We start from the raw sequence: 27722 nt of genomic DNA on the forward strand, positions 1-27722 counted from the left end.
ATGTATTCAAGTTGAGTCCAGCTTCACAATACTATCCTGAGGTTTTCTTGGCAAGGTGCTTTCAGTGTAGTTTGCCAAAGTTCTGTTGGGTAGTATCTACAATGACCATTTAATGCAGTTTGAAACTTGAAGCCAGACAACAAACTCACAGAAATGTTTGAAAGAAAGTCCTTAATGTGCACCAGTGCTCTGTGGTTTGTGTTGTGACCATGTGGACCTCAAATTGGCTCCAGAAGTTTCCATGTAATTATCTGCACAGCGAAACCACTTCAGTACTGGTATTAAACTGCATTAAATGGTCAGTGTATATGGAGTCTTTGTGGATTTCCAAGGCTGAGCAAGGATTTGAACTCTGTCTTTGAGCCCTAGTCCAATCTTCAAACTATAACACAATGCTGGCTCTTAAGATCACATCTTGACCCTATTCCAAACCACACAGAAACTCAAGTAAAAGCTATTCTATTTTGTGCTTTTTTCTAAGGTAACACAATGATAGCAAAGCCCTCAAAGACATTGCTGTATCATTTGGCATATCAGATATCGAGGAAGCACAGATTAAACTGTCAAGTAATGCAAACACAGCACAAAGGGCAACACAAGGAGGCTGAATAACTTCTTATAGCCGGCTGAGACAACTGCAAGAGATTTTGGTGTCCCAAAAGAGCAGCAAATTGTTGTTTAATTTATTGCTATTATGTTATTTTTTATATAAAAATGTCAAAAAATAGAAAAAATGTTGCAGATGCCAGAATAACCACCTTCGTATGTGGTACCATGATATCTGGGAAAGCTTCATGTGCCATTTTCTATACTACGTCCAAACAGGACCCCTAACAATGCACAATCTAAAATAAATTGCCAGGCTTTTTATATTCCTCCTACTTTGCATGTAACCCAATATATCCATAATTGGAAGGTGCAATTTATAGTCCTCTATGCTTTTACAGAAAAGGGAGAAGTACAGCTATTCATTTTCCACAAAGTACTATAACTCATACCATGGATATAATATTTTATCTTTTTTAAAAAAAAATAATAAAACCCTTCCAAACCAGAGCCCATAGGAATCTTCTTAACTTCAACTGACTTGATCCCTAGACCTATTCTAAGATTATCAAACCATTCTGCTGACATCAGCCTCTCTTAACTTCAAGAGAAAATGACCAAATAGCTTTAAAATACAGATATTGATTCATTGCATTGTATTCTATAAATCAGCACCTCAGAGTGCCACTAAATTGCACTCTCTTAAGTGCTACATACATCTCATGTGAGATATACAATATCTGGGGAAGTACTAAGTGTTCCACAGTTATTTATTAAGCATCTCTGAATTAAGAGATTCTGTTGTTAAAGAAAGACATTAGTATTCCCAGCTCAATCATAAAAAGGCTATGTCTAAAAACCAACATAGCTTGAAGATGCTGGGTGAATTGAAGCAGACCTTCCTGCCACAATGATCACTGTTTAATTGATGGTGAAGGAGGTAAAGAGAGGTCTCATATGATATGATGATGTAGTCTTTTCACCAAGCCATTGTCACGGGGATATGTGTGGACTGAAGAACACAGAAACCCAAAAAAGGATCCCTGCTGGAAAGAACAAATGCCCAGTGTCATGTTTTCCCAGACATCTCTCATTGCTGTATCCAAGTCTATGCTCTGTGCTTTCTACAGCAGCGAGACATATATTTCTGAGGGAAGCACATGAAGTGTTGTCTTCACCATTCTCAGTCTTCCCCTATATTTCATTGCAGCCACAAGCCAACAATTTGAATTACAGTAGGCTCTTGGTATCCACTAGTGTTTGGCTCCAAGAATCCTTTGAATACCAGCATCCGTGGATATTAAAATACCATTATATATAATAGTATAGTAAAATGGTCTTCCTTTTATAAAATGGCATCATCAAAGTTTGCTTTGGAGAGTTTTTAGAAATGTTTTCAAGACATGGAGGATTGAATCCGTGGATACAAAATCTGGTTTGACTCTATTGAGTTAGGCCTCTTTCAACTACTTCCCACTTTTGGCTTTTCAATGTTCTTGGTTTAATGCTGGAGGTAATTCTATAAAGTAACATTCGTCATTTCTTACAAAAGGCCCACTAATTCATACAAAAACTAATACTACATTGAAAGGAAATTGTGAAATGATCTCAAGACTTTTTCTTCTTTCCCACTTAACAAATTTTGACAACTTTGCAGCAGCAACAACAAGAGCAAATGTTTTCTGCCTGTTCCTATGTGCCTTTCCAGAATAGGAAAACTCCAATAACAAGTCCCAGAAGCACTTTATTAGAATTGAGATTGCTGCACACTGCACACTGCATCCTTTACATATCACCCTCACATCAGCACTTTTAATTCTGTATCCATTACTCTGGCCCGGGCCAGTTTTATTGTGTCTTGATGTATTGTTTATTTATTGCTTGTTTTTTTAATATTGCTTTAATTGTTTTAATTTGCTTTAGGTTTTGTATTGTTATGTTGTGTTTGAGGCCTTGGCCTTTGTAAGCTGCATCGAGTCCTTCGGGAGATGCTAGCAGGATACAAATAAAGTTAATAATAATAATAATAATAATAATAATTTCTCAATTTTGGGAAAGGTTGTCATTTGAATATTGAAATGTATGTCACTAAAAGAAAAAGAAAAAGAAAAAAGAAAAGAGGGTATAAAGGGTAAATATAGGGGTGTTCTATACTCAGAAAACAGTAGTAGAAAGCAAATCTTTAATCATTCCAGAAGCATTCTATTGGAAAACCTGGGTGTCACATAATTTTTGTGTTTATGAGACAGTGAGAAAATTATGGTGTGAGGAGGAATAATCATCAGATCAGTAAATATGGTGATAAAGTGGAATTAAAGGCAATAAAAACAAGGGAAGACTGAGAGAGATGGGTATGTTCAGCTTAGGAAATAAGACATGGGAGGGAAGAATAATGATCTGGTCATAATATACAAAATAATTCTATATAATTACAGAACAGAGAGAGGATATTTAGTCATTCTGTGCTTTCTAAAGGGGCAGGCAACAAAGAAATTAAATTACACATGTATTTTTATTTAAGAAAAACCTTATAAAATATAGTATCTTGAATGATATTCTTTTCTATTATCCCTTCTCTAAAGGAAGTGTGTGCAGACTTAATTTTGCATATCTGTGCAAATAATTGACCTTTCCTGATTTTTTTAAAAAAACATACTCAAGGAAGTACATTCAATTGCCATGTAAACCGAGCCAAAGGAGAAGCATTCTTTCTTATTGTCAGATCCAGACCAGATCTACAGAGCACACGGCACAACAATATTTAGCTGGATCTAGTACCTTATATACATAAATAGAAGCCCATGTACTCCTTGTTTTCTATGCTTAATTAAAAGTCAGGCTATAAATATAGCTTGATATATAAATAAAGATCAAACTTCTTCAGACATTTTCAGTATTTAGATAATTAATAAAATACTCTCCAAACCCTAGATGGACAAAAGAAACTAACTGTATTCATAGAATTATCTTCCTTTATACCTTAACTATGTTACAAAAATCACTCCTAGCACAAAAAAATAGCAGATAAAGTACAAAGAAACTTTGTACTTTGATAAAGTACAAAGAAACACTCTGCCCCGAAGTGTGGTGGAAGCTCCTTCTTTGGAACAGAGGCTGGATGGCCATCTGTCAGGGGTGATTTGAATGCAATATTCCTGCTTCTTGGCAGGGGGTTGGACTGGATGGCTCATGAGGTCTCTTCCAACTCTTTGATTCTATGATTCTATGATTCTATGAAAGATTTGTCCCAAACATGTAGTATATTGGAATTTTATTTCTCAACTTAGGATGTAAGCTGAGGTATGCCCATTAGTCCCAGTGTCCTAAAATTACTAACCCATAGATCTTTCTCAACACTTCATTATTAGAAACCCGCATGTTCCCATGTAACACAACAAGAACAACAAATATTCTGCTTTGGCAGAATGATTTTTTCTTATTTATTTTTTTACAATAATGATTTTTTAAATTACAGAGATAGTTTTTAATTTAAGAAAGAATCCATTAGTATTTTTATCATTTTAACAGATAATTCACAGTACATTTATTTCAAACATTGTATCATATGCTAAAATTATATCATCAGAAAAATTACTGCACATTTAACACCTCAATTTTGAGCTACAAATTATCCAGTTATTAATCCAGTTATTAATTCCAACTGAAGTAGATCCATTGAATCCATGGAGTTTACGTAAGTGTTGATTCAAAGAATAGAGGTATCCATTGATTTGACCTTCAAAACGCAGAGAGTGAAAGTGCAGCCTCTACAAACCCAAAGCACCCCATAAACTTCTAAAATTCTTTTCATTTTGACACAATTTGGAGCAACAATCTTCTCAAATATGCTCTAAGTCCCCAACACAAAACAAATGTGATGATCAAACCCCTCCAACCTCTCAGAATCTCATTCCATAACTTTCTTCCCTTTCCCACTCCAAAAATGGCAAAATAAATTACTTTGAGGTCATAGAGCGAGAGAAAATGTTTCAGTGTAGGCTATATTTCAGAGGAAGGAACTGGCAAAATGGCCTCTGAGTGATCCTTACCTAAGAGCCTTCTAAAAAATTCATGGGGTCACCCTAAGTTGACAGGTGACTTGAAGATACATGTACGAGGAGCTGCTGATTGCAGGGATCTGGAAGGAGAAATTGGCTCTGGTCCACAGAATATAATAAAGAGCTTTGATCAAAGTTGACTAATAAACTATATATCCTTTGTCTTCTGCAGTTTCCATCAATCATGAATGAGAACAGTTTGAACTACACTTTATTGTGAGTTGTTTTTCGATAGAGAGAAGCAGTGGTGTCACTAGGAAATTCAAGAAATATGAATGATGCCAGGTGACACTGACACAGAAGGTGACACAAAGTGACTGTCTATAAGACTTTTGCTGTTTGCAATAATAATTTTCTTTTAGCAGAAATTCCCTATAGTTAGATATAACCACAAGGTCATTTTTCACAAGCTTAGTTGACTATATCAATATACCTACAAAGCTAAAACTCAAAATTTACTTTTTTAACCTTCCAAAATGCCTTTGCTCTTTATTTATAGTTGTTTTTTTCACATGTTCTGTTGTTTTTTCACATGTCCTGTTTTTGATATCTGAAGACAACTGAAGGTATAGATATTCTTACTTAAGCATGCATGAGATCCTTGGTGGTATCTGTGAGATTGAAAACACCCGCAAGATCAATTTATACTGCCACTACTGGCTTTGCACCTCGTAAAAGAGAGGTAACAATCTATGTAATCATCAGATTAATAATTCTCTCATATTACTAACTAGTTAGCATTATTGCCACAGGACAAGTCAAAATAACCATGTTTGCAACACAGTTTTAAAATATGTGAATCATCTCTACTGATACTATATTTGCTTTATGAAAGAGTACAAATTCTTACCTCTTCCGTTTTCACATTAATATATCCATAGTGTGTTCTTAGAGGGCGTCTTTGTGTATAAGAAAATGGCATCAATTTGACACTGGCTTGTCCAAAGCAGCTGAGTATCAGAGGAAAGTTGACTTCATTGGTAAGGCGGGCAATGATCAGGAGTAGAAATGCTGCTATAAAGCCAACCACCATGATTGTCTTGCGCTGTAAATAGGAAAGAAAATTGAGAGAATTAAACTAGAACTATGAGCTTTTCAGCATAATAAATGTTCTGTATGTGTTTTGACATTTTTAGAGAGCTCTGAATTGGGGGGGGGGGTCATCTTCTGATATTTTCAGTACAAGAACCTTATTTTCACAAGCAAATATATGAACATATTGTAATTGTATGTGGATGCCACTGTGACTATGGGGGTTTCATGTAAGCATTCCAGTGGTAACCAGGATTTCAAAATACCAATTGGTTGTAGATGCTTCTGAAAATATATAGTTCCATAAATGTGTACTTCAATGAATTTTCATTAAGAAGTGTGATCCTAATTCAAAGAAGTGGTGACTCTAGGAAAATTAGGCTTAGACACAAGTTCCTGTTAGCTTCAATGCTGTTGTAACCCTTTTCTGCCCACAGACATTCTGTTGGAGCAATCTGCCAGCAGAACTGCTCTTTTGACTGAGATCTGCTGGCAGAAAAGCCAAAGAAAGAGCAGAGATGGGATGGGGCAATGAAAAAACTAAGATCTGCTAGAGCCAAACCTTTTCCAATCTAAAAAAAACAAGGGTGTAAAGAATACTGGCATATTTTCTCATGTTTAGCAAGAAAGACTGGTTAATCACATGAAAATACTCTGGGGGTGGGGGGTGGGGATGACAATTGCCATGGCAGATTATACCTGTTGGGACAGTTGTTCCAAATTTTGCATAGAGTTTTATTCCCCTGCAAAATACACTGTGCAAAAACAATAACAATACTTTCATAAAATTTCACCCAAAAAACAAGACATTATAAAACCAATACATATACAATCCAACAATAAATGCTTTGAACCCATTATTTTAAAATAATCTAGTTAGCCTCCAAGATGGCGAAATATTGGCTTCTCCCTTAGTAAGCTCTCATAAGAGAAGTCACGACCTGCAGATAATCAGCAGATATTTTTGGATCAGTGGAGGCACCCATCCAGCCAAGTGGGAAACTTTCACAAGACCCAGTTTCTCCCTCTGATGATGTCCCTTTCCTGACCTCTAACTAGCCTCCAGCTGCCAAGACAAAGCAACTGATGATAAAAAAAATAGCAGTAGAAATGAAATAAATGCATAATTCTTTGGCAAAGCTTACTGGAGCTGGATCTATGCTGCCCTTTATCCCAGAATCTGATCCCAGATTATTTGCTTTGAACTGGATTATATAAATCTCCACTGTCATATAATCTGGGAAAAGAAGATAACCTGGGATCAAATCCTGGGAAATTGGGCAGTGTAGAAGGGGCCTGGAGAGCCAATTCAAGCAACCCAGAAATTGATGGAAATGGAATTCTGTATCCAGAAGCTGGTAGAAATAATGGAGAAAACTCCTTTGGAGTTCTACATAAAGACTTTAACAAATAGATCAATAAGATCTATCAACAGGTTTTATATGAAGCCAATCAGAAAATCTGCATTGAGAAGCACTGAAGAAAAATGGTACACATCAAAAGGGAAGTGAAAGACAGAAGGACAAACTATGGAAAACAGTAGTTGAAAGATGATAATGACTTACAAAAAATCATGAATTAACTGCAATGGGCAAATTGAGTAGGCTGAGGTAGTCTGTCCAATTTCAAGAGAAATCTGAATGTATTGATTAATATGCTGTAACAATAATGGTGGTATTCATTAATTGTGGGATTTATGAACTAGCAGTGTGTTATTAAATGTAGAAATGTGATTATGCAATATTACTAAAAAGAAATGGACTAGCTGTGACAGTGAATGGTCTGTAAATTCGTGTTTCTGTTTGATAGTTGGTTTTGTTTTTGTGTGAACATTTAGTTTGTATGTCTGTATATTTGTTTTATTCTTGTGGGGGTTTTTGTTTGGTTATTTGTAGTAGCTATTTGTAGTAGCTATTTAGCAGTACCGTAGTAGTATTAGAAGGTAGGTAAGCAGTATTTTCTTTAAAAATATAACCTTATAATTTGTTTGCTCATTTTATTGTTGTATGATGATTTTTTTACTTTTTAATAAAAATATTTTTTAAAGTGTGATCCTTTTAAAAGGAACATCCCAAGATTCCCACTCCTCTTGCATTTTTATGGTTGGCTGAATAATCTGTTAAGGTCAAGAGAAATGTTTCTCATAAGGACTGTGCATGCCCTAAGGGACAGCTATCCATTTCCTTCTGCATGTCAGAACAAGAGAACAGGGATGGTATATGGAGGTTAGTTGACCCTTTTGGTGTGGCTCAGGGAAATAAACGAAGAGAGATATGAGGGATACCAAGAGGGGAAGGACCTTAGGGCAGCAAAACTGCTATGAGCTGCAGGAGGGTTGGATGAATGTAAGAACAAAGTGATATTGAGTGGCAGGGGAAGAATGCAAAAGAAGGCATGTTAATTATATGTGCCTATTTTTCAAGCCTGGGTCAGTTGGCAACACTGCATTACCAAATATTTAATCACTGGTCTCAAAGTAATTCCATAATTGCAAACAACAGTAGGGAAGGGACTCCAGTAAGGGAAAATAAATTAATGAGTTTGAAAAATCCCAGTGTTTTTTAAAGTGCATATTATATTTTAATGATGGCTTCTCAAGCTTGACCTTCAGCCACTACATGCAATTACTACTGAAGCAACATCTTTACTAGTTTGGCACATCCGTTATTAGTAGCTACACCCTTTGCATGGATGCAGTAATAGGAGTGGGGAAAAAATTAAAGGACAAAACTGGTAGGGCTGAGAAGTAATTCTAATGCTTTAGTATCTAAATATTTCATGTGGCCGCTGCATAGCTTGTACTCAACAGAAAAAAAAAGCATTGGTGGGATTGAGAGCAGCACAAGCGCAGGTTATCCGTGGATTGAAGGTAAGGCTTCTTTTGACTATGAAAAATGGCAACCTACCCATTTAGTCTAGGAATCATCACTGAGAACAAGTGAAGCTTACATGGCCACATTTTAAAGTCTGACTTTGGTAAACCCAACCAATAATGCAGAGTCAACTAAGAACATTTTTTGTGCCTGAGGCAAAGGATAAATTGGTGGCTTCCAATATTTGGCATGCAAAGGTCAACAAGAATTCTATTTATTTATTTATTTATTTATTTATTTATTTCCAATATTTCTATCCCTCCCTTCTCAACCCCCCCCCCCCCGGGGGTGACCTAAGGGCGGCTTACAAACCGGTCACAATTCAAAGTCACAATATAATACAATATACACACATATAGCAAGAGTTTAAAACAGTAATTAAAACATTAGGTTAAAACACATTAAAAACATTGTCATCAACCATATAGCTAATTTCAGTCGGGTTTAACATCCAAGGTGTCATCATGCTCATTGACCAAAGGCCTGGTTTCAGTGCCATGATTTAACTTGCTTCCTAAAAGAAAGGTCTGATTTCGCTGGGGAGCGAGTTCCATAGGCATGGGGCCACCGCTGAGAAGACCCTGTCCCTCGTCCCCACCAAGCGCACTTGCGAGGTTGGCGGGACTGAAAGCAGGGGCTCCCTGGACTATCTTAAGTGTCTTCTTCTTAGACGATCCCTCATTGTCTGAGTAGGATAGTCTTCCAGGGTCAATGTGCTGGTGGTGAGTCCGTAGGTGACTGTGGTGGGTCCATAGGTGACATATCTTAAGCTACAAGGAAGGATGTAGAGGGAGATACGTTTGGACAGGTAAGCTGGGCCAGAACCATATAAGGCTTTCTGCTACAATTAAAAACAGCAACCTATCGTAATAATATGTGGTGTTATTTTGGGTTATTATATTTGTATTTAGCTGTTATTGAGGCATTGAATGTTTGCCTTTTTTGTTTGTTGGAATCTTCCCTGAGTCTCTCAGGGGAGGTAGGGCAGAATATAAATAAAGTTTATTTATAGGTGCTCTTCAGGCTGTGTACCACCCACATCGGACCAATAACGCCTTCCCATGACCCCTGCCCATTGGCCAATATCTCCTGTTTGATGGTTGGGGTAGTTCTGCCAAGCCACAAACAATGAAAATTGAATGGGAATGTGTGTATGCTTACTTCTTCAACAACTATTACTCAAAGATGACATCAAACACAAATGTTGCTCCCATTTAACACAGACTTTTTCCTTTCAAATGATCCCAGTGTATATTTAAAATGTATTGTTCAATGTTAGTCCTAAATCTGTGTGCATAAAAATCCAAAAAACGAATCACTTAGAACATTGCAAAACCAATACATAGTCACTAAAGTGGAAGAGGGTCCACTTTGTGTGAATGAGAACCGTGAAATAGCTCACTAGGGATACCAGCTTTAATGCTCCATTAAAATGAATGGGAGTTGTGAAATAACATAGCGGGTACAAGAATAGGGTAGACATTAACCATGATGCAACTACCATTTAATTTCTATGGAGCTCTTACACAGGGAGAGTTCGCAGTAATTGTGCCTATATTTTACAAAAACTACCGCTGCCAAGAAGGCACTGTAAAATCCCTCATTGAGACTTCTTTTAACAGATTTATAGCTTGAAGAGTTGCAAATGACAATAATTTTCAAACAGTCTGATTCTCGAACATATATCACCTTTAGATCCATTAAATAAAATTATGTTTATAGAAGAACTGGTAATAGGTGTGTGTTGTTTCTTATTTTATTGGGAGGAGGGGGAATTATTTTTGCTAAATAGTTGAAGCAGACATTGAGAATCCTATTGTCTAATCTGTTACATATGATAAAATTTGATGAACAGGAGGTTAATATATATCACATCATAATGAGCATCTAGTATATTTTCCCAATCCATGTGGACTTTGCTATTTTTCTAACAATTTTTTAAAAAGCTATCTCAATAATAAGCTAATTTGGATTCTTCTCTCTCTTAGTTCTAAGCAATCAGAACCACTCGGCCTGGCAGATATACCAAAATCAATAAGCAGCAGGCATGATGAATTACTCTTTTGAGGATTAAATTTATGGGTTTTACAGACAGAGAACAAAGTAGTCAAAATGTGCCCTACAATTTTGCCGCTAGTACTTTCCAATTGTTAGACCCTAATAGAATAAATTCCACTGAATTAAGAGAAAACCTCGTAAATCAGCATTTACATACTTTCTATTGCTTCAGCGAGTTTACTCTGGATGGGACTAATGACCGGTTGTGATGTTTTTTTCCAGTCTTGTAGCTAAGGGTTGGACTAGGACCTCCTTGTAGTTTCTTCTAACTCTATAATTCTGTATGTATACATAAAATCAGTTTGGAACCACAGGTACAAATAGATGTGATGCAATATATATGAGTCTTTCCTTGATATTCCTTGCTAGTTTCGAGTTGAGTAGACTGGTAAAAAAAATAATCAATTGTATGTACATCATAGTTGTATTTGTGTGCAGCACAGATCTTTGTACAAGAAGTTATAACTTCAATATTTTAAGTTTCATAAAAAAGAAATATAAATAAAAAAGAAATAATCTCAAAAAAGTGAAAGAAACCAAACATTTGGATGTTTTATACTCAAGTTCTATGCTCGTTATAATTTTCAATTGATTATGTTTTAGTTAAATTATAGTTGTTATGCTTAAGTTACTCTTTATGTGGGGTTATTTTGGGTTATTATATTTGTATTTACTGTTATTTAGGTATTGAATGTTTGCCTTTTTTGTTTGTTGGAATCCACCTTGAGTCCCCCAGGGGATATAGGGCAGAATATAAATAAAGTTTATTGTTGTTGTTGTTGTTGCTATTATTATTATTATTATTATTATTATTATTATTATTATTATCTGTGTCAATCAGCTGTTTGGGGAGGATTTAATGCACTTGCCCACCACTATCTTTTTCAAGTAATTGCTATAATTGATAGTTTTCAGATGGGACTGTGTGTAAAAATGATTTTCCGGCATACAAGACGACTTTTTAACCTAGGAAAATAATCACAAACATTTGGGGTCATCTTGTGCGCCACTTGGGGATGCCGAGAGCGAGGGATGCAGGCAGCTATCTGTCTGGCTAGTATTGCAGCAGCAGCAGGATCCCTTTGGTTTCCAGGCTTGAGATGGAGCTAGCCCCAGGCCACCGGCAGCAGAGCCAGCACCAAGCCAGCAGTGGTGGGGATAGCTCAGTGGGCCACTACCCCCAAAAGTTCTCCCTGGTAACGTTACTGCCACTCCTCCTCATCTTCCTCATCCTCCTCCCCCTCCTCCTCCCTCACCCTCAGCCTCCCTGAGCGGTGCAGTTTGAGGAGGAGGAAGAAGAAGGGAGAAGGAGGAGGAGGATGGAGGAGCGACAGGCCCTGTTACCAGGGAGGCCAGCCAGGGGTGGTGGCCTGCTGAGCTGTTCCCACTGCCACTGGTTTGGTGCTGGCTCCACCTCAACCCTGGAGCAACCACCGTGGGATCCAGAGCTGAAGCCAGAGTGGGGGGGGGGGCAGCAGCGGAGGGAGGGAACATCCACGGGAGCGGGACAGGAACAGCCAGGGGTGACCTTTCCTGCCGCCGCCCCCGCCGCCCCTGTTCCCCGTCTGCACCCTCCAGGCCCCGTATCCTTCCCATGCTTGGAGAAGAGGGAGGGTTGGGGAGCTGCAGGAGCCTGGAGGGCCTGAGTGTGTCTTCTTGCCTGGCAGGAGGGGGGTTGGACTGGATGGCCATTGGGGTCCCTTCCAAATCTAGGGTTATATTATTATTGTTGTTGTTGTCATTATTAAGCAGAGCAGGTTGGCCACCTGTCGGGAGGATGTGTGTTTCTGTCTGGCAGAATTAGGGTTATACTGATGGCCATTGGAGTCACTTCCAACTCTAGGTTTCTATTATTGTTGCTGTTGTTGGGGAAAGGACATTGGACCCGGCCCTGGTCTCACTCTAGGTAAGGTAGAACTTTATAGAACTTTATTTTGCTCCATGGAAATACAGCTGTTAAATAAATAATAAACATACAAGAGTTTACAGATCTCTCTAGGTAAGGGAAAGATTTTCTCCTGACGTTAAGTCCAGTCGTGTCCGACTCTGGGGGTTGGTGCTCATCTCCATTTCTAAGCCGAAGAGCTGGCTACCACTTTGATAGTCTTGGATTTGACATAAAATCTGATGGTTTAAAAAAAAATTATTTGGCGTGCATTGGAAGAGGGGGTAGTCTTATACGGTGAGTATATCCCAAACTCTATATTTTAACTGGAAAAGTTTGGGGTTGTATTATATGCCCAGTCGTCTTATACACCAGAAAATATGGTATATAAGATGATGAAGAAAAGAAAAGAAGAAGTTTCAGAAGGTCATTCTAAGTGAGAGATTCTGAGAGCTATAACTCATAAAAGTAACTTTTCTAAGCTCTGCAAAGTTTTAGTGCTTTTTCTAAACCATCAGGACTACAAATACAAAGAACTTTGTAACAAATAGCACACCTAAAATATGCCAAAATGGTTCCAAAATCTCATAATTATCTTCATTATGGTATGGTTAATTCAATTTTATTCTGAATGCTTTGGAGAGATACATTGATGTTGCTACTGCTAGCAAATTTTATCTGCATCATGAATTTGCCAAATTGTCTGACACTATGGGTGAGCTGCTTCCTAAGGTCCCATTATTATATCTGAAACCTGGAGATTCAAGTGCCAAGCCTGGAATACAAATGCCATTTTTCTCCCTTTTGGGTCGCATCCTAGCTTAATTTAGACCAGTGAAACCTTGTCCCCCTGTCCCTCAAACCAGATGTGACTATCCTGGCTTGAGATGAGAATGAGTGTAGAGAAAGCAAAGAATGTGGAGACCATAACGGTTCAATGGATCACACTTTGTTCCATTTAATTTAGATATTCTACCATGCACCTCCATTTCTAGGGAGGGCAGAGAAAGACTGTACATTAGAGATTTGCATATCTGGAGCTAGTCAACATAAGTTGTACTTCAGGCCAGGCCTATCATTAGGCAGGGTGAGGCATCTTAGGCAGTAGTAGTGCAATATCAGAGGACAGAGTTGTGGGTGCCTCATGGCCTGTTCAATATTCCCAACTTTATTGATATAACATGGTACAGAGGATACTGTTCCACCACTAATATTTAAGTCAGGCTTTTCTCAACCTAAATTATCTCAACCTGGATCTACTGAATGCAGATTGACTGCATTGAGCTGGATTATATGGCAGTGAAGACTCATATCATCCAGTTCAACACATTTAATCCACATTTTGAAACTGGATTATATAGCAGTGTAGATCCATCCTTAAACAACTCATTTGAAGTGTGGATTAACACCAAGAACAAAGTCACTGCTCAGCTGTGGATAAAATGGAAATGATCAGAGCCATTATGCTACTGGGGCTCATTGGAGGAAAAAACAAACAATTTCCAACTGACTAATATAGTAGCAGTGAAAAAGGAGCAGGAAAATGAGAATATTGTTTTAGACAAAGAATGGCCCATAAGACTTAGTTTTCATAATCTTTTCCCCCAATTGTGCCTGCATGTTAGCAGCTACAATCTCTCCAAAGGGAGTTTTACATGCTCTGCAGAAATTATTAGTATTGGAAGCATGCTGCAGGTGCATCCACAAATGAGATGGTTTTATGGCCCTTCTTTTATCTGCTGTTTTCCTGAATCTAAGATAACAGCAAATGTAGAAGGACAATTCAAAGGTAAAGATTAATGCAAAAGGTTTTAGTCTCTGAGATGACATGATGTGGTATAATATTGTACTGGTTTCACAATATCTATTTTTACGACTGTAATGAAGAACTCAATCACTTTTTAATACTCCTGCACATTTATAGTACTTTTATTATCAATCTGCTACAGGTTTTCAGGCTTCATTTGATTTTTACTCATGTGTAATATCCATTCAAAACAATAATGGCTGCACTTAGTAAATTTGTTTCATTTTAAGAACTGCTCAATGTAAAACTTATTTTATTTAATTTTCTCCTTTAGTATTCTCTCATCCCAATGCTACCATGTATCACAGGGCTTTTTTTTTCCAGTATGAAATGAAATGGCATCATAAAGGAACACATTACCTCCACTGTACTATTTTTCATCTTATGGATAAATCCAATTGCTAATTCCAACTTGACTAATCCATTGAATCAATTCTAAAACAACATACATAAATTCCATTGCTTCAATTAGTATACTTTTACTTGAAGCACCAATTAGATTTGGGATTAAATGTGCAGATATTTAGTCACATATATATCCTGATCCATTCTGAAGACTCCAGAAAAGGTGAAAAAGTGGAGGAGAGCATCTACTTTAAGGCATGTTGAATAAGATTTCATCATGTTAAAGTATCATTGACATTTATGTTAGAGGTGGGCAAGCTTCAAGGGTTTGAGGGTCATTTTTCCATCCCCAAAAGATGGAAGAGTGATGATTCCAATGTCAATTGTATGCTGGATCCATACCTGGTTTTTGTCTGTATCTTAGACTAAGGACCTCATCACATTGAGGTCAAAATTGTGGGTGATAGTGGTGGGATTCACCATGCATTGTGGCAAATCTGATGTGCAACTTGGGAAACCCGTCACCCCACACCCTGTGTCACACCTTACCTATCCCATGGGGGAAGTGTTGCCACCTAACTTCCCTTCGTTCTTCTCAATGAGAACATGGGAAGCCTCCTGTGTTTTCCTTGCTCCCTCTTACAACACTTTCATCTCTGTTCAGGGAAGGAGCCCTGCCGGAAGTAGATCTACGTTGTCTGATGGGATCCAGCAGGCTCCATGCCTGAACTGAAGTGTCATAGAACATGCAATTTTGCCTGTGTCATGAGGTTGTAAAGCAACTTTAGTCTCACTTTCCAAGATGCGGATTATTCTGTCTTAATGCCTTTTAAGTGTACGTTATAACCTAGAACAAATTCGCTGCTGAATTGACACTGTAACCACAAACCTTCACTGCCTGGGTCCTTCCAGAAATCATACCAGCCAGTATATAGAAAACTGGAACTGACAATTATTTAATCCATGGGGGAAGAAACCAGATTTTTTTTTTACTAAAAGCAAGGTGTAGATGACATAAATGAGGTGAGAATTCTGCCCACTAGAAGCAACATTCCTCAATAATTGAGAGAGGACTGTCTCATATTTTGTTCAGGGTAGTGATACCTGGTACAGTAATGGCCTTTAAGGTAGATTCAGTGTCAATTCCTGATTTATGTATGTATTTATTTCATAACCAGCCCTTTTATCTAAGGCAGTGTATGAGGCTCTTCTCTCTGTAATGGTATCCTCACAACAATCTACATGGCCAGTTAGGAGGAGAAAAAAATATCTGGTCCAAGATCACTCTGTGAATGTCATGGTCTTCTGAAGACTTCAGTCTAGATCCTTTTGTCCACTGCAGCTACTCCACATTGGTCTGCTACCAGTTTACCAATTCAACCCTAACTATCAAGTACAGCTCAAGCTAGTGCTAAGTCAAAATATTCATCTGAGAAACGTTGCCAAGGGTTTACAGATAGAGGAGAAAACAGTCCCTGAAGAACTGGACAACAATAATTAAGTTTGGGGCCTGAAGTACAATACTTTTGTCATATTTTTCAGGAAGCAGGGAAGGCTTGCTGGGATTGAAAGGATGAGTTCTACACAGGGTTGCCAAATGGAAACATGGAGAGAGCTCTTGTACCTTCAATGGGCGTGTAGAAGAGTAATTTTAGCAGGTGTTGCTTGTTACCTGGTTGCATGATAAACAGCCCTGTTAAAATTCCATCATTTTACAACCATTAAAATAACAAGCAATCTTCCCAATTTTCAATCTAGCAGCCCTGGACTGCAGCTAGCCTTTGTTTTACAAGTAAAAAAATGAAGACAGTTTTCTGTCTTTACTGATCATAGCCAGGCTACATCATTCTTCATTGAATGATTTCCTTTTCATAATCAAAATACACTGCTATCTTCTACCATCTCTTGTCTATTTTGATAAACCTCCCATCACTGTCATAAGAAATGCAAACCCACTAAAAGTGTCTAGAAATATCTTGCAGAAATAGTCTAAAAAACGTTTTTTTTCTGAGTCTGGGATCAAATAGGTCTTTCCACAATTTCAGAGTTTTGAGTTTGGCACACCTAAGGAAGAACTGTGTCTGTGGTGTCCCTACTTGACTCATATTAAAACCTGACTTACCTCCTCATCATAAATAGCTAAAATTGGCAGCATGCTCTGATTTTAGCCCAAGTCACCCACGGAGCTGGCCAGCTCCCATCAGGGAGTGCCAGTGCAGCTCTGTGGGTGAAGAAGGACAGAGCCAGCACATGCCACCACTAGGACAACACAGGACGGCTCCCATCTTGCCAAAAATCTATGAGGGGAAGCTGCACACCATCCAATTACCTTCACGTGAATCCAGACAGCGCTGGATTCCCCATGCCCCTCTACAAAGCAGAATGACACTGGTGGCCGTCTGATGAGGTCATTAATAAAACTACTCCCTTGGGGACAAATCAATTTAATTCAGGCTCATATCCTCTAGTGTTATTTCTGTTTTGTTGCTAAAATTTTGTTCCCATCACAAATGTGGCTGGTTTCCAGCTCCTATCATCTCTTACTCATACCTGATGCATCTGATGGGAGCTGGAAGCTCACAATATCCAGAAGGCAGTAAGACAACCTTTCTCGATATCCTCTGTGAATTTTATGCTTGGTTTGAGAGAAAAGTACATTGAACAGAAACACTGAGTTTTCCAGATTTAAAAACTACTTCCTCAATGTATGCCTAAAAGAAAACCACATTCTCTTATGTGTGCTTCAATATAAGTGCTGAATGAGCAGCACAGAAATTATTTTTACTTCTATCGGTTCATAATAGGAATTGTTGTTCTCTGAAGATACAACCAACAGACATTCTAGTCATTGTAGCATATCAGAAGAAATGGTGTCCAGTTAACAATTTCTTACTTGACCCAAATGTAGTGAGAAAATATTTTAGGCCAAGGAAGTGCCTTCTGGCTACATCTAGTTTGCTGTATAGGAAAAGAAAGTGAAGAAAAGCAAAAGTCTTGAACAAATGAAATTCAATTGCCTATTGCCAGCTGGACAAGATTGCTTTTCCTTTAAATATGCTGGCTACGCTTACTAGCAGGCATGTCTGATTTGTAGCTAACAATAGAAACCGGCTTTCCACTTCATTCTCTTTTTAAAAGCCACTCAAGAATAAGAAGAGCTTTCATAGTCTGTTGTTTTGCAAGATACTTGGACACACTTTTTCTTTCACCAGTTCCCAAAAGTGGCACAAGCAAGGACAAGCAGAAACCACAATGCCTGCCTTGACTTTGAGAAGTCGGCACTTGTAGAAGGTTAATAGCAAGGTCACACAAGCGTCAGCCAGAAATCTTGAATGTGTGGTCAACAGTGAACATTTCTTTACATCGGGAAGAAAATTACTAAAATTACTTATTCCTTAAGAATGAAATGTATAAAGAATTGCATCCTTAACATGCTGCATGCCAGGCAGCATTTTGTGTTCTTTGTTTCAAAGCACAAAGATTGTGACCAGCAGTGCTACAGAATTTGAAGAGGCACAAATGGAGGGAAAAAGGGAGAAACATGCCAAGAGGAAGGCACGTCAAGCCAATCCTGACTGGGACTGCCTTCCACCTGGAAACCGATGTCCTCACTGCATGAGATGTGGATCAAGAATACGGCTTCAGAGCCACCTATGGGCCCACTGCCAAGACCCTACACTTTGGAGGACCATCATCCTCGGGTTACGAGGGATCGCCTAAGGAAGGAAGGAAGAAAGGTTTGTAGACCAGTCTGTTCACATATATTTATTTAAGGTCTGTTCCATTCTGTTCTTTGCACCATCAGCCACGTTTCTTTATAAACTGCAGTACGATTCAAATTATTTTGACCATTTCATATGCATTTGACTTTAAAATATAAAACTTTTTATACTTTTTATTATGCATACATGGGGAATGAGGGGTGGGGGAGGGAGGATTAGAACTATACAACCAGATTTTGAAAACATGCAAAAATGGAAGGATAACTTTGCTCCAAATTATGCATTAGTCCAACAAACAGGTTGGTTCACTTAAGCATAAGGACCAAATTTATTTATTTATTTATTTCAAACATTTATATCCAGTCCGTCTCAACCCCTGAGAAGAGGGACTTAGGGCGGCTTACAACTGGCAATCATTAGATGCCAAAAAACAAACAATCGCAGTACAAACAAGTAATATTAAATAAGCCAACAAGATTATAAAAATACATGAAAATATTGAGCATTAAGTATTTAAACACATCCAAGCCTAAGTCCCCAAATCCAAATCATAATCCAGTGTTCCAGTCTAAGGTCTATCCATTGACAGTTCTCATAAGTCATTGCAGTTGCTGCTTGGTCAACTGCCTGAATGTTTGCTCCCAAAGCCAAGATTTAAGGTTTTTTTTAAAGGAGAGGAGAGAGGGTGTCACCCTGATTTCACTGGGGAGTGCATTCCATAGATGGGGGCCACCATCAAGAAGGCTCTGTCTCTCGTCCGTGCCAATCGCGCTTGTGAGGGTGGCGGGATCAAGAGCAGGGACTCCAATGATTATTGTAAACTCTGAGGTAGATCGTAGAGGGAGATATGTTCAGACAAGTAAACTGGGCCGGAACCCTATAGGGTTTTATAGGTCAAAACCAGCACTATGAATTGTGCTCGGAAATTGTGGAGCTGACATAGCAGGGGGGTAGTATGCTCCATGTATGTCGCGATGGAGAGTAGTCTGGCTGCCGACCATTGGACTAGTTGGAATTTCCAAACAGTCTTCAAGGGCAACCCCATGTAACGTGCGTTCAAATAATCTATTTGGGATGTAACGAGCATGGACCACTGTGGCGAGATCAGACTTCCCAAGGTACAGACACAGCTGGCACACAAGTTTTAGTTGTGTGAAATCCTGAAGTGTCTGCAGTACATGGGCACATGAAGGCCTGATACTCCACCAAGCCTAATAAGTGTTCTTTCCTGGCAATCACAATGAACACCTACCATCTGGTCCTACTGGGGAAAAAGTGAGAGTAAAGTAATCTTTCTTTCTATTTTTCCTTATGACTTTCCTATCCCTCAGTCAACACCACTCTTGCTAAGAAGTTTTACAGGTCCATCAGATTAGCAGTTTTGCTCTCAAAGCTGAGGGAAAGAAAGTGGTTATTTCAGCAAGCACCCTTGACTTGAAAGAAGAAATAAAACAAAAAAGATTATTATGGCTTCAAAAAGAATTGGCAGAGCCATATTTCTCTGACAGACAACCAGATTTACTAGACATCTGAGGATAAAAGCTGCCATATTTTGCTTGAAATATAGACACTCTCTTGTATTCTTTTCCTTTTCCCTCTTTGCCTCCCTCTGTGCACACAATACACACACAAATGCATACACACATCCAAGGACATTTCATCTCCCTGGTCTGACAGCAGCCACACTTTGGGTCCATCTGCTAAACTCATAATTTAAAGCTTGAACAACATGATATTTATAGCAAAATGGCAAGTGAAGCTGCTGTTCATGCAAGGTTTGCATTTTTCATGCTATCTGCTACTGGCGTAATATTCATCAAGGGTTGCAGGAAAGAAGCAGACGATGGGTAAAAATGTTAATGTTTGTTGTTTTTTCTCTTGAATTTTTCCTCCATTTGACAACTGGTTCCAATCTTTTGTATACTTCCTTTGAAGTAAGCCCTATTACTGTCAGTGACAGTTACTTCTAAACCATCCATAGCAACTGTGTTGTAAAACAGAGATTGGCATAAAAACAACACTGGCCAGCTCTATATGATTTCAAAGATTATAGCTTTTTAGGGGATGGAACATTTCATAGAAGCATCACATGGTAGCTCCAAAGGAAGCTCATGTGCTTTGGCTTTTCCCTACCAACCAATCGCATCTAATACATGGAATCTGTAGGCATGGCCAAGAATCAGGCGCACATCAGCAATATGTGCTGTTGTTCCTTGATGAAATGGGTGGGTACACACTCATGCATGTTGTGAGAAATGCTGTGAGAAACCTAGGTTCACATTAGAAGAGACAAACATGAGCCTTCAAGATAATCCTTTCTGGTGACATGCAAATAGAAATAATGTGTACCTTGACTTTTTCTTCTTTTTCTAATGGCATAACAAAAGGTCAAGGGCATATCTTTATTTTAAAAGAAAATATTAAATATCTAAAAGATACATTTGCTGCTCTGCTCCACCTTTTGATAACAGTTTAGTAATGTCGCATAATCATGGTGATCAGAGATCATTTAACAATTGGTATCTACACTACGGGAAGCAGAAACCTATTTTTCCAGTAGCCACTACTTGTGCATAATCATATTTCTCCAGGGGAGGAATTGTGTAGCTTTCTGGATGCTGTTGAACTGCAACTCAAAGCATTCCTCATCAAAGGCTATGCTGGCTAAGGTTACTAGGACTTATAGTCCAAGGACATATAGATGGCCAGACAAGCCCCACCTTAAACTTTCATTATTATGTTTTCCCTTTAAAGACAATGATTCCACAACATGTATTTTCACCCTACAGTGAAAACAACATTTTAAAATTGCTTCTAACATGGTTGTATAAACAGACATTCCTTCTGAGTTGTCTGACACTCCCTTGCAATGGGAAGACAAGCTGCCCCCTTCTCAGTTGTCTTTCCACAGAAGGACCAAGACCCTTTTCTTTAGTAAGGCTTTGGGAAATTTACTTGTTATTATGAGAGGAGATGTTCCACTCGCAGCAGGCCCGTAGCCAGGATTTCGATTCGGGGGGGGGGGGGGGGGACTGAGTTTGTTTCGGGGGGGCTGAAGCCCCTCAAGCCCCCCCTCCCCCCGGCTACATGCCTGACTGGCAGATTGTATATTCCTCACTCAAATACCTGGGAGTTACCCTGGACCGTTCTCTGATCTACAAGAAGCACTGCTTGAATATCAAGCAAAAAGTGGGTGCTAGAAACAATATCATACAATGGGCATAATCTCGGGATCACAACCTGATACAGTAAGGACATCTGCCCTTGCGCTTTGCTATTCTGCACACTAAAACAGTGGATGTGGCTCTTAATGAGACATGCCGCATTATCACAGGACATCTGCGCCCTCACCACTGCAGAAATTATACTGTTTAGCTGGTACTGCACCACCTGATATCCGCCAGGAAGTAGCAGCCAATAATGAATGCATGAAGGCAGTGACATCTCCAGATCATCCTCTGTTCGGATATCAGCCATCAAGAAACAATTTTCTAAGATCTACAGAGATACTCACAGGAATACCTCAGCAAGCAAGAGTCCAAGAATGGCAGGCTAAAACCCAGAACCTCAATCAATGAGAGACTCACTTCTGGGCACACAGAAGAGTGTGTGACTTAGAAGGCACTTAACAGACTGTGATCTGGCACCATGAGATGCAGAAATGGGGCAGAAGTGGAGTCCACAACATGCGAGTGTGGGGAAGAGCAAACCACAGTTCACCTATTATAATGCAGCCTGAGCCCCGCTACATGCACAATGGAGGACCTTTTTATAGCAACACCAGAGGCGCTCCAAGTGGCCAGCTACTGGTCAAAGGACATTTAATATAATGCCAAGTTTTTAAACTTTGTGGGTTTTGTTTTTTTTACAAAAATACATTACAACTGCACCCTTGGTTCACTCCTGATATGATAAGTAAATAAGTAGTGTTTTGCATTAAAGGGAGTTTTTAATTTCATTGTTTTTTAAAAAAATGTAAATATGTTTTAATTTTTAATTGTATTTTTCTGTTCCATCTGAGTCACAATGAGACTCATTTCAGGGAGAAAAAAAGGATATTTTGATCAATATATATACTTTTGTATATGGATAGATGGTAGTGATAGAAAACAGACAATGGATAGATGAGTACATAGTATAAAATCCTGTGGAGAGAAACCACAACAGAAATGAGTGCCTTTCCCCTGTATACAGCCCCTTTGTAAAATCACACTTGAGAATAAAGATGTTCACAAAAATGTCATTTATGTGTGGTAATTTTCAGATGCATTGTTGGTGACTAACAAGGACCCAACTGATAGTATATATATGTAATTTCTAACTGGTGACTGTTTAAACCAGGCCACTTTTGGAAATACCCTCTCTCAGCAGAACAATTGGGACACATTTGTCATATGGTGTACATGGAAAGAAAGAGATCGAGAGAGAGAAAGAGAGAGTGAGGTTGGATGTGAAAGGAAGATACATTTCAGTGAATTATAAATCCACAGCTTGAGGTCATCTGTCAAGCTGTATCTGCAGGCAAGTAGTTTTTAATGTATTGTGTCCACTAACACTTTGTCCAGAACTGACAGGCTTGGGAAAACTGCTTACTGAATCACCAATTCCTGAGGCTTCCACGAATTCCCCAGTGGTTGGCTGTTATGTACTGACATGGCTTGACCTCCTTAACTTGTAATTGCCAATATAATCACCACAGTAGGAAGCCATAACTGTAGAAGTGCAACACCTCCTTTTCTGCTTTTTGTGCACAACCTCCTTCATTTTGCATTTTAAAATCTACTCATTTTTCATTCTCAGAAGGTTTGGTTTAAATGTGATCACTAGCTGCCTCAAGAAAGGCTCTCCATGGATTTGTTCTGTTTTTTTAATGTACAGAAATATGGCAGCGTAACGTTTCTGTTATAACTGAAGCTGTAGCATTCCTTCTGGAAGAAAGCCCAAGAGAACAACAACAAGAAAAGCAGAAGTACAATATGTTTTAGCAGTGGGAGTGTGAGCCAAATAATGCCCGGCATATTACACATATATCTAATAACCTCTTGTCAAGTCTCGATGACTTTATGCTTATGTTATGTTGACCTAATATTACAGACACTAGGTTTCCCCTTTGCCTTTGGGAATACATGTCCTTATCAGTAGTAAACCTCTTAAACATTTGGGGCATTTGGTGGAAAAGAAAATTGACCTTTCCACTCAAGTCAAGGTGTTTAATATGTAAAATCCAGCAAAGTTGTTTTGGCACCAGAGCTGAGAAATTCCAGAAGTATCTCTTCTCAGCTGAGCAGCAAAGGTGCCATAACATTAAAATAAACACCAGGAAGGAGCCAGTGTGCTGTAATGGTTTGAGCACTGGATTCTGGAGACCAGAATTCAAATCCCTGCTTAGCCATGAAATCAACTGGGTGACTTTGGACATGTCACACTTTTTCAGTCTCAGAGGAAAGCAAGTGCGAACCTCTTTTGAATATATCTTGCAAAGAAAACCCTGTGATAGGTTCCCCTTAAGGTCACCATAGGTAGGAAACAGTTGAAAGCACACAACAGGAAAAACCATGTTCTATCCCAGTCAACTGCCCGAGGCAGTCTCTCCACAGGCACTTGCAACCTGAAAAGAAATACATAGCATGACTAGAAGTCCAAAGTCATGTGGAAAGAGATATACCTTTAACAAAAGAAAATGTCAGAAAGAAAACAGAATTAATAAGTTTTTATGGAATCACAAGGAAACGCCAATTAAACATGTTTAAGGCTGCTGGGCCCCCTGGTGGCACAGCAGGTTAAACTGCTGAGCTGCTGAACTTGCTGACCGCAAGGTGAGCTCCCACTTTTACACCTAGTTTCTGCCAACCTAGCAGTTTGAAAGCGTGCATATGTGAGTAGATCAATAGGTACTGCTTTGGCGAGAAGGTAACGGCACTCCATGCAGTCATGCTGGCCACATGACCTAGGAGGTGTCTACGGACAATGCTGGCTCTTCAGCTTAGAAAAGGAGATGAGCACCACACCCCAGTTAGACATGACTAGACTTAATGTCAAAGGGAATCCTTTACCTTTTTCTTAAGGTCATTCTGTGCCTATTATCAAGTAACTGGTGTAGTGGAAGAGGAGGAAGAATAAAAAAATCTATTGGTGGTTGTTTAATAACTTCATTACAACTTAATGACTGCTGTTGATGATTGAGTAATACACAAACACATACACACAGAGGGGGAATTTTGAAAACTGATATAAATAGACTGTGCTATCTGCTTCAGGGCCAGATAGCACAGTCTGAATACTAAGCTGTGAGCTAGTGCTATGAAATAAATGGCTATCTTCATTTCATTAATGCCTCCATTCTTGAACCCTAGCTGGGGACAATTTCCCCTACAGGGCTCTGTACAAAGAAAGCATGCTTAGCCTTCAAGCGGAGCAGGGTGACCATTTTGCTGAGTCCCATGTTAGATACTAAAATAAATCATAACTCATTAAGATTAATTAGTTACTAATAAACCAACAACACTGTGGTGAAGTGTGAGTTTTAATCTACAGCTATGTATAATAATAGATAGGTGTTTAAAAGGGTAAGTATCTAAACTAGCATAAGTGGGGGGGGGGGTGGTAGCCAGCTCAACTCACTTTGAGCTGGGTTGCCATGGAAAAAGGGGTGGAGTCAACTGCCACTTGGTAGGGCAGCCATTTTAAAACAGTTAGTCTGTAGTCAGCCAACTACAGGGAAGGCTGGTTCTGTTGTGTGTTGAGAACCAGTAAGGTAGTCTGTAGTCAGCGAACTACAGGGAAGGCTGGTTCTGTTGTGTGTTGAGAACCAGTAAGGTAGTCTGTAGTCTAAGAACTACAAGGAAGGGCTGATTCTACTGAGTTGAGAATCAGGAAGGTTTTGGCTTTTAGCCTGTGTAGTTTAGATAGGTCGAGCTGACTTATCTATATTATTAGTCAGTGTATGAGCAAAAGGGGAAGAGAATCCTAATAAGAATATATACTGCAACAGAAATAACATAAGGAAAGGATAAGCTTGTACCTGAAGTAATCTATTAAAGAAAAAAAAACACATCTTGAAGGAGAATAAGTTTAAAACCTGTTTAGTGAAAGGAATAGTTCTCTTAAGAGTTGTTTTATGAAATGTATTAAATGTAACCTCTGAAGAAATGTGCCTCTAAGAGCTAAGAAACATTGAAACTATCAAGCTTCTTCTATACTTCAATAAACTTGTCACAGTTTCTTCTAAAGCCAAGTCTCTGTTACAAATACTTTCAAGTTAAGCCACGCTACACATCAAGAAAGACCAAATCAACATTACAAGCTATATTAGTTGTGTTATCAATTTAGTAAGTCCTTACAAAGTAGTGGCTCCTTTACAAATCGTTACAAAGTGGTGGCCTCTTTACAAACACCAGCACCTACATAGAGAAAGCAAGCTAGAGCTCAAGACTAGGTAATAATAATAATAATAATAATAATAATAATAATAATAATAATAACACATTTTGTTTGTTATCCACCTCTCATAACGGCTTAAGGCAGGGTATAACAAAGTCAAAACATATGAACATAAAATACATACAATAAAATAACTTGATCAGCATTGAATGGCCTTGCAGCTTCAAAGGACACAGTCAGACTTTGAAGCTGCAAGGGCATTCAGTGCTAATCAAGGCAGCCATTTGTAACATTTGCACAGACAAGAGTTCTTTCTCCCACCCTGAAAAATCCACAGATATATAAACCTCACTTGCCTAGTTTCCAACAGACCTCATAACCTCTGGCGATGCCTGCCATAGATGTGGGCAAAAGTCAGGAGAGAATGCTTCTGGAACATGGCCATACAGCCTGGAAAACTCACAGCAATCCAGTATTTGGATAGTTAACAGGAAATGCCTTAAACTGTCAAACCATCAACCACATTCAAAATGGCTCATTTTAACCAGTTAGTCTTCTTTTTTGTTACTCTAGAAGTTTTGCTAGCATAAGAAACAGTAGAATGTACATCAAAAGTCTTCATTCTCATTTGTTTTAATAGGTGGTATATAAACATATTTCCCCTTCATTATTATTTATTAGTTTCATGTTTTTGAAATAATGACAACAGCCCACAGGCTCAAATCAATTTAAGTTGCCAACAGGCCAGAAAGAGAGCAAAGCAGGCTTTCATTATTCCTATAATGACTTCCGTAAAACAAGAGAAAACTCGACATTTAATAGAGTTTTTCCCAGCGAAACTTCTCCAGGTCCTGGCGGCTAATTTCTCACAACTCCTGACAGAGCAGTAGAGAGCTAGTAACATATGTATCTCACCTAAACACATATTCGATCATCATATCACGCCACAGTCCTTCCAGGAGAGCTAACTGAATTGAACTCGACCTTCAAAGCCCTTGGAATGCAACAAAACATCTCTGTTTCCTGACATTTATGGGTGGCTTTTCTGCATGGCTGCCTTTATTGCCTGGAAAGTAATGGTGAAAGCTGTGTGTGTACAAACCTGCTATAAACTCTGACAAACTGCGGAAAGGGAAGACAGATTTATTCAATGTGGGTTACCACAAAACTAATCTAATCAGATGTAAAATTTACATTTCCTTCTTCTAAGGGAAACCGCAGCCTCCTGGGAAGTTTCAGTATCCCAGAGCAGACTTGCTCTAATGTTTTGTTTATTTATTTGCTTACTGTGAGAAACTGAATTAGAATCAACAACAGAAAAATGGTTTCATTGGCAAAGGATGATCACTTGGTTCTCCTCTGCCCCCCCCCCTTCTTCCATCAAACCCAAGGATTTGTCTAAAGTACCATACATAGTCATGTATAAGTCTACAATGTGTATAAATTCAGGACAAGTTTCGTATCCAAAATTATGGATTTTGCTATGACTCATGGATATGGAAAGGGTAAAACTAAGAGGTATATGACAAAGCTATCTTTTCCCTCTCCTTTTAAAATGAATTGTAAATCCTCCCTTTCTCCCATTATCACCTCACCCCCTCAAAATGAACCCTTGTCTTCTTTCTTCACTATATTCATCATATCAGAAATGAACTGGGAGTACAGTTGTAATGTATTTTTTAAAATGTTTTTAAAACTTGGCATTAAAAACGTATCTTTTGACCAGAAGCTGGCCACTTGGAGTGCCTCTGGTGTTGCTATAAGAAGGTCCTCCACTGTGTATGTGGCAGGGCTCAGACTGCATTGTAATAGGGAGTCTGTGGTTTGCTTATCTCCACAATCAAATGTCACGGACTCCATTGTGGCTCCATTTCTTAAGGTTGGCTCGGCATCTCATGGAGCCAGAGAACAGTATGTTTAACACCTTCCAAGACTCCCTTCCTTCACTATCCATATTACACACTCTCCCTACCTTTGTACTCCCTCCCTTCACTTCACATCCATGAAATGAATTCC

General features: G+C 38.8%; 1 protein-coding gene across 2 annotated transcripts in view; it reads right to left on the bottom strand.

Annotated features, from left to right (window-relative positions):
- The window catches only part of ST6GALNAC3 (ST6 N-acetylgalactosaminide alpha-2,6-sialyltransferase 3), a 408376-nt gene that overhangs the window by 226029 nt on the left and 154625 nt on the right, over positions 1-27722 (bottom strand). For both annotated transcript variants that reach the window (XM_060773750.2, XM_067467816.1), the window contains exon 2: positions 5455-5649. In XM_060773750.2, the coding sequence (XP_060629733.2) occupies positions 5455-5649 (195 nt within the window). The remainder of the gene's footprint in view (positions 1-5454; positions 5650-27722) is intronic.

This window comes from Anolis sagrei, chromosome 4, assembly GCF_037176765.1.
Source record: "Anolis sagrei isolate rAnoSag1 chromosome 4, rAnoSag1.mat, whole genome shotgun sequence".
NCBI lineage: Eukaryota > Metazoa > Chordata > Lepidosauria > Squamata > Dactyloidae > Anolis > Anolis sagrei.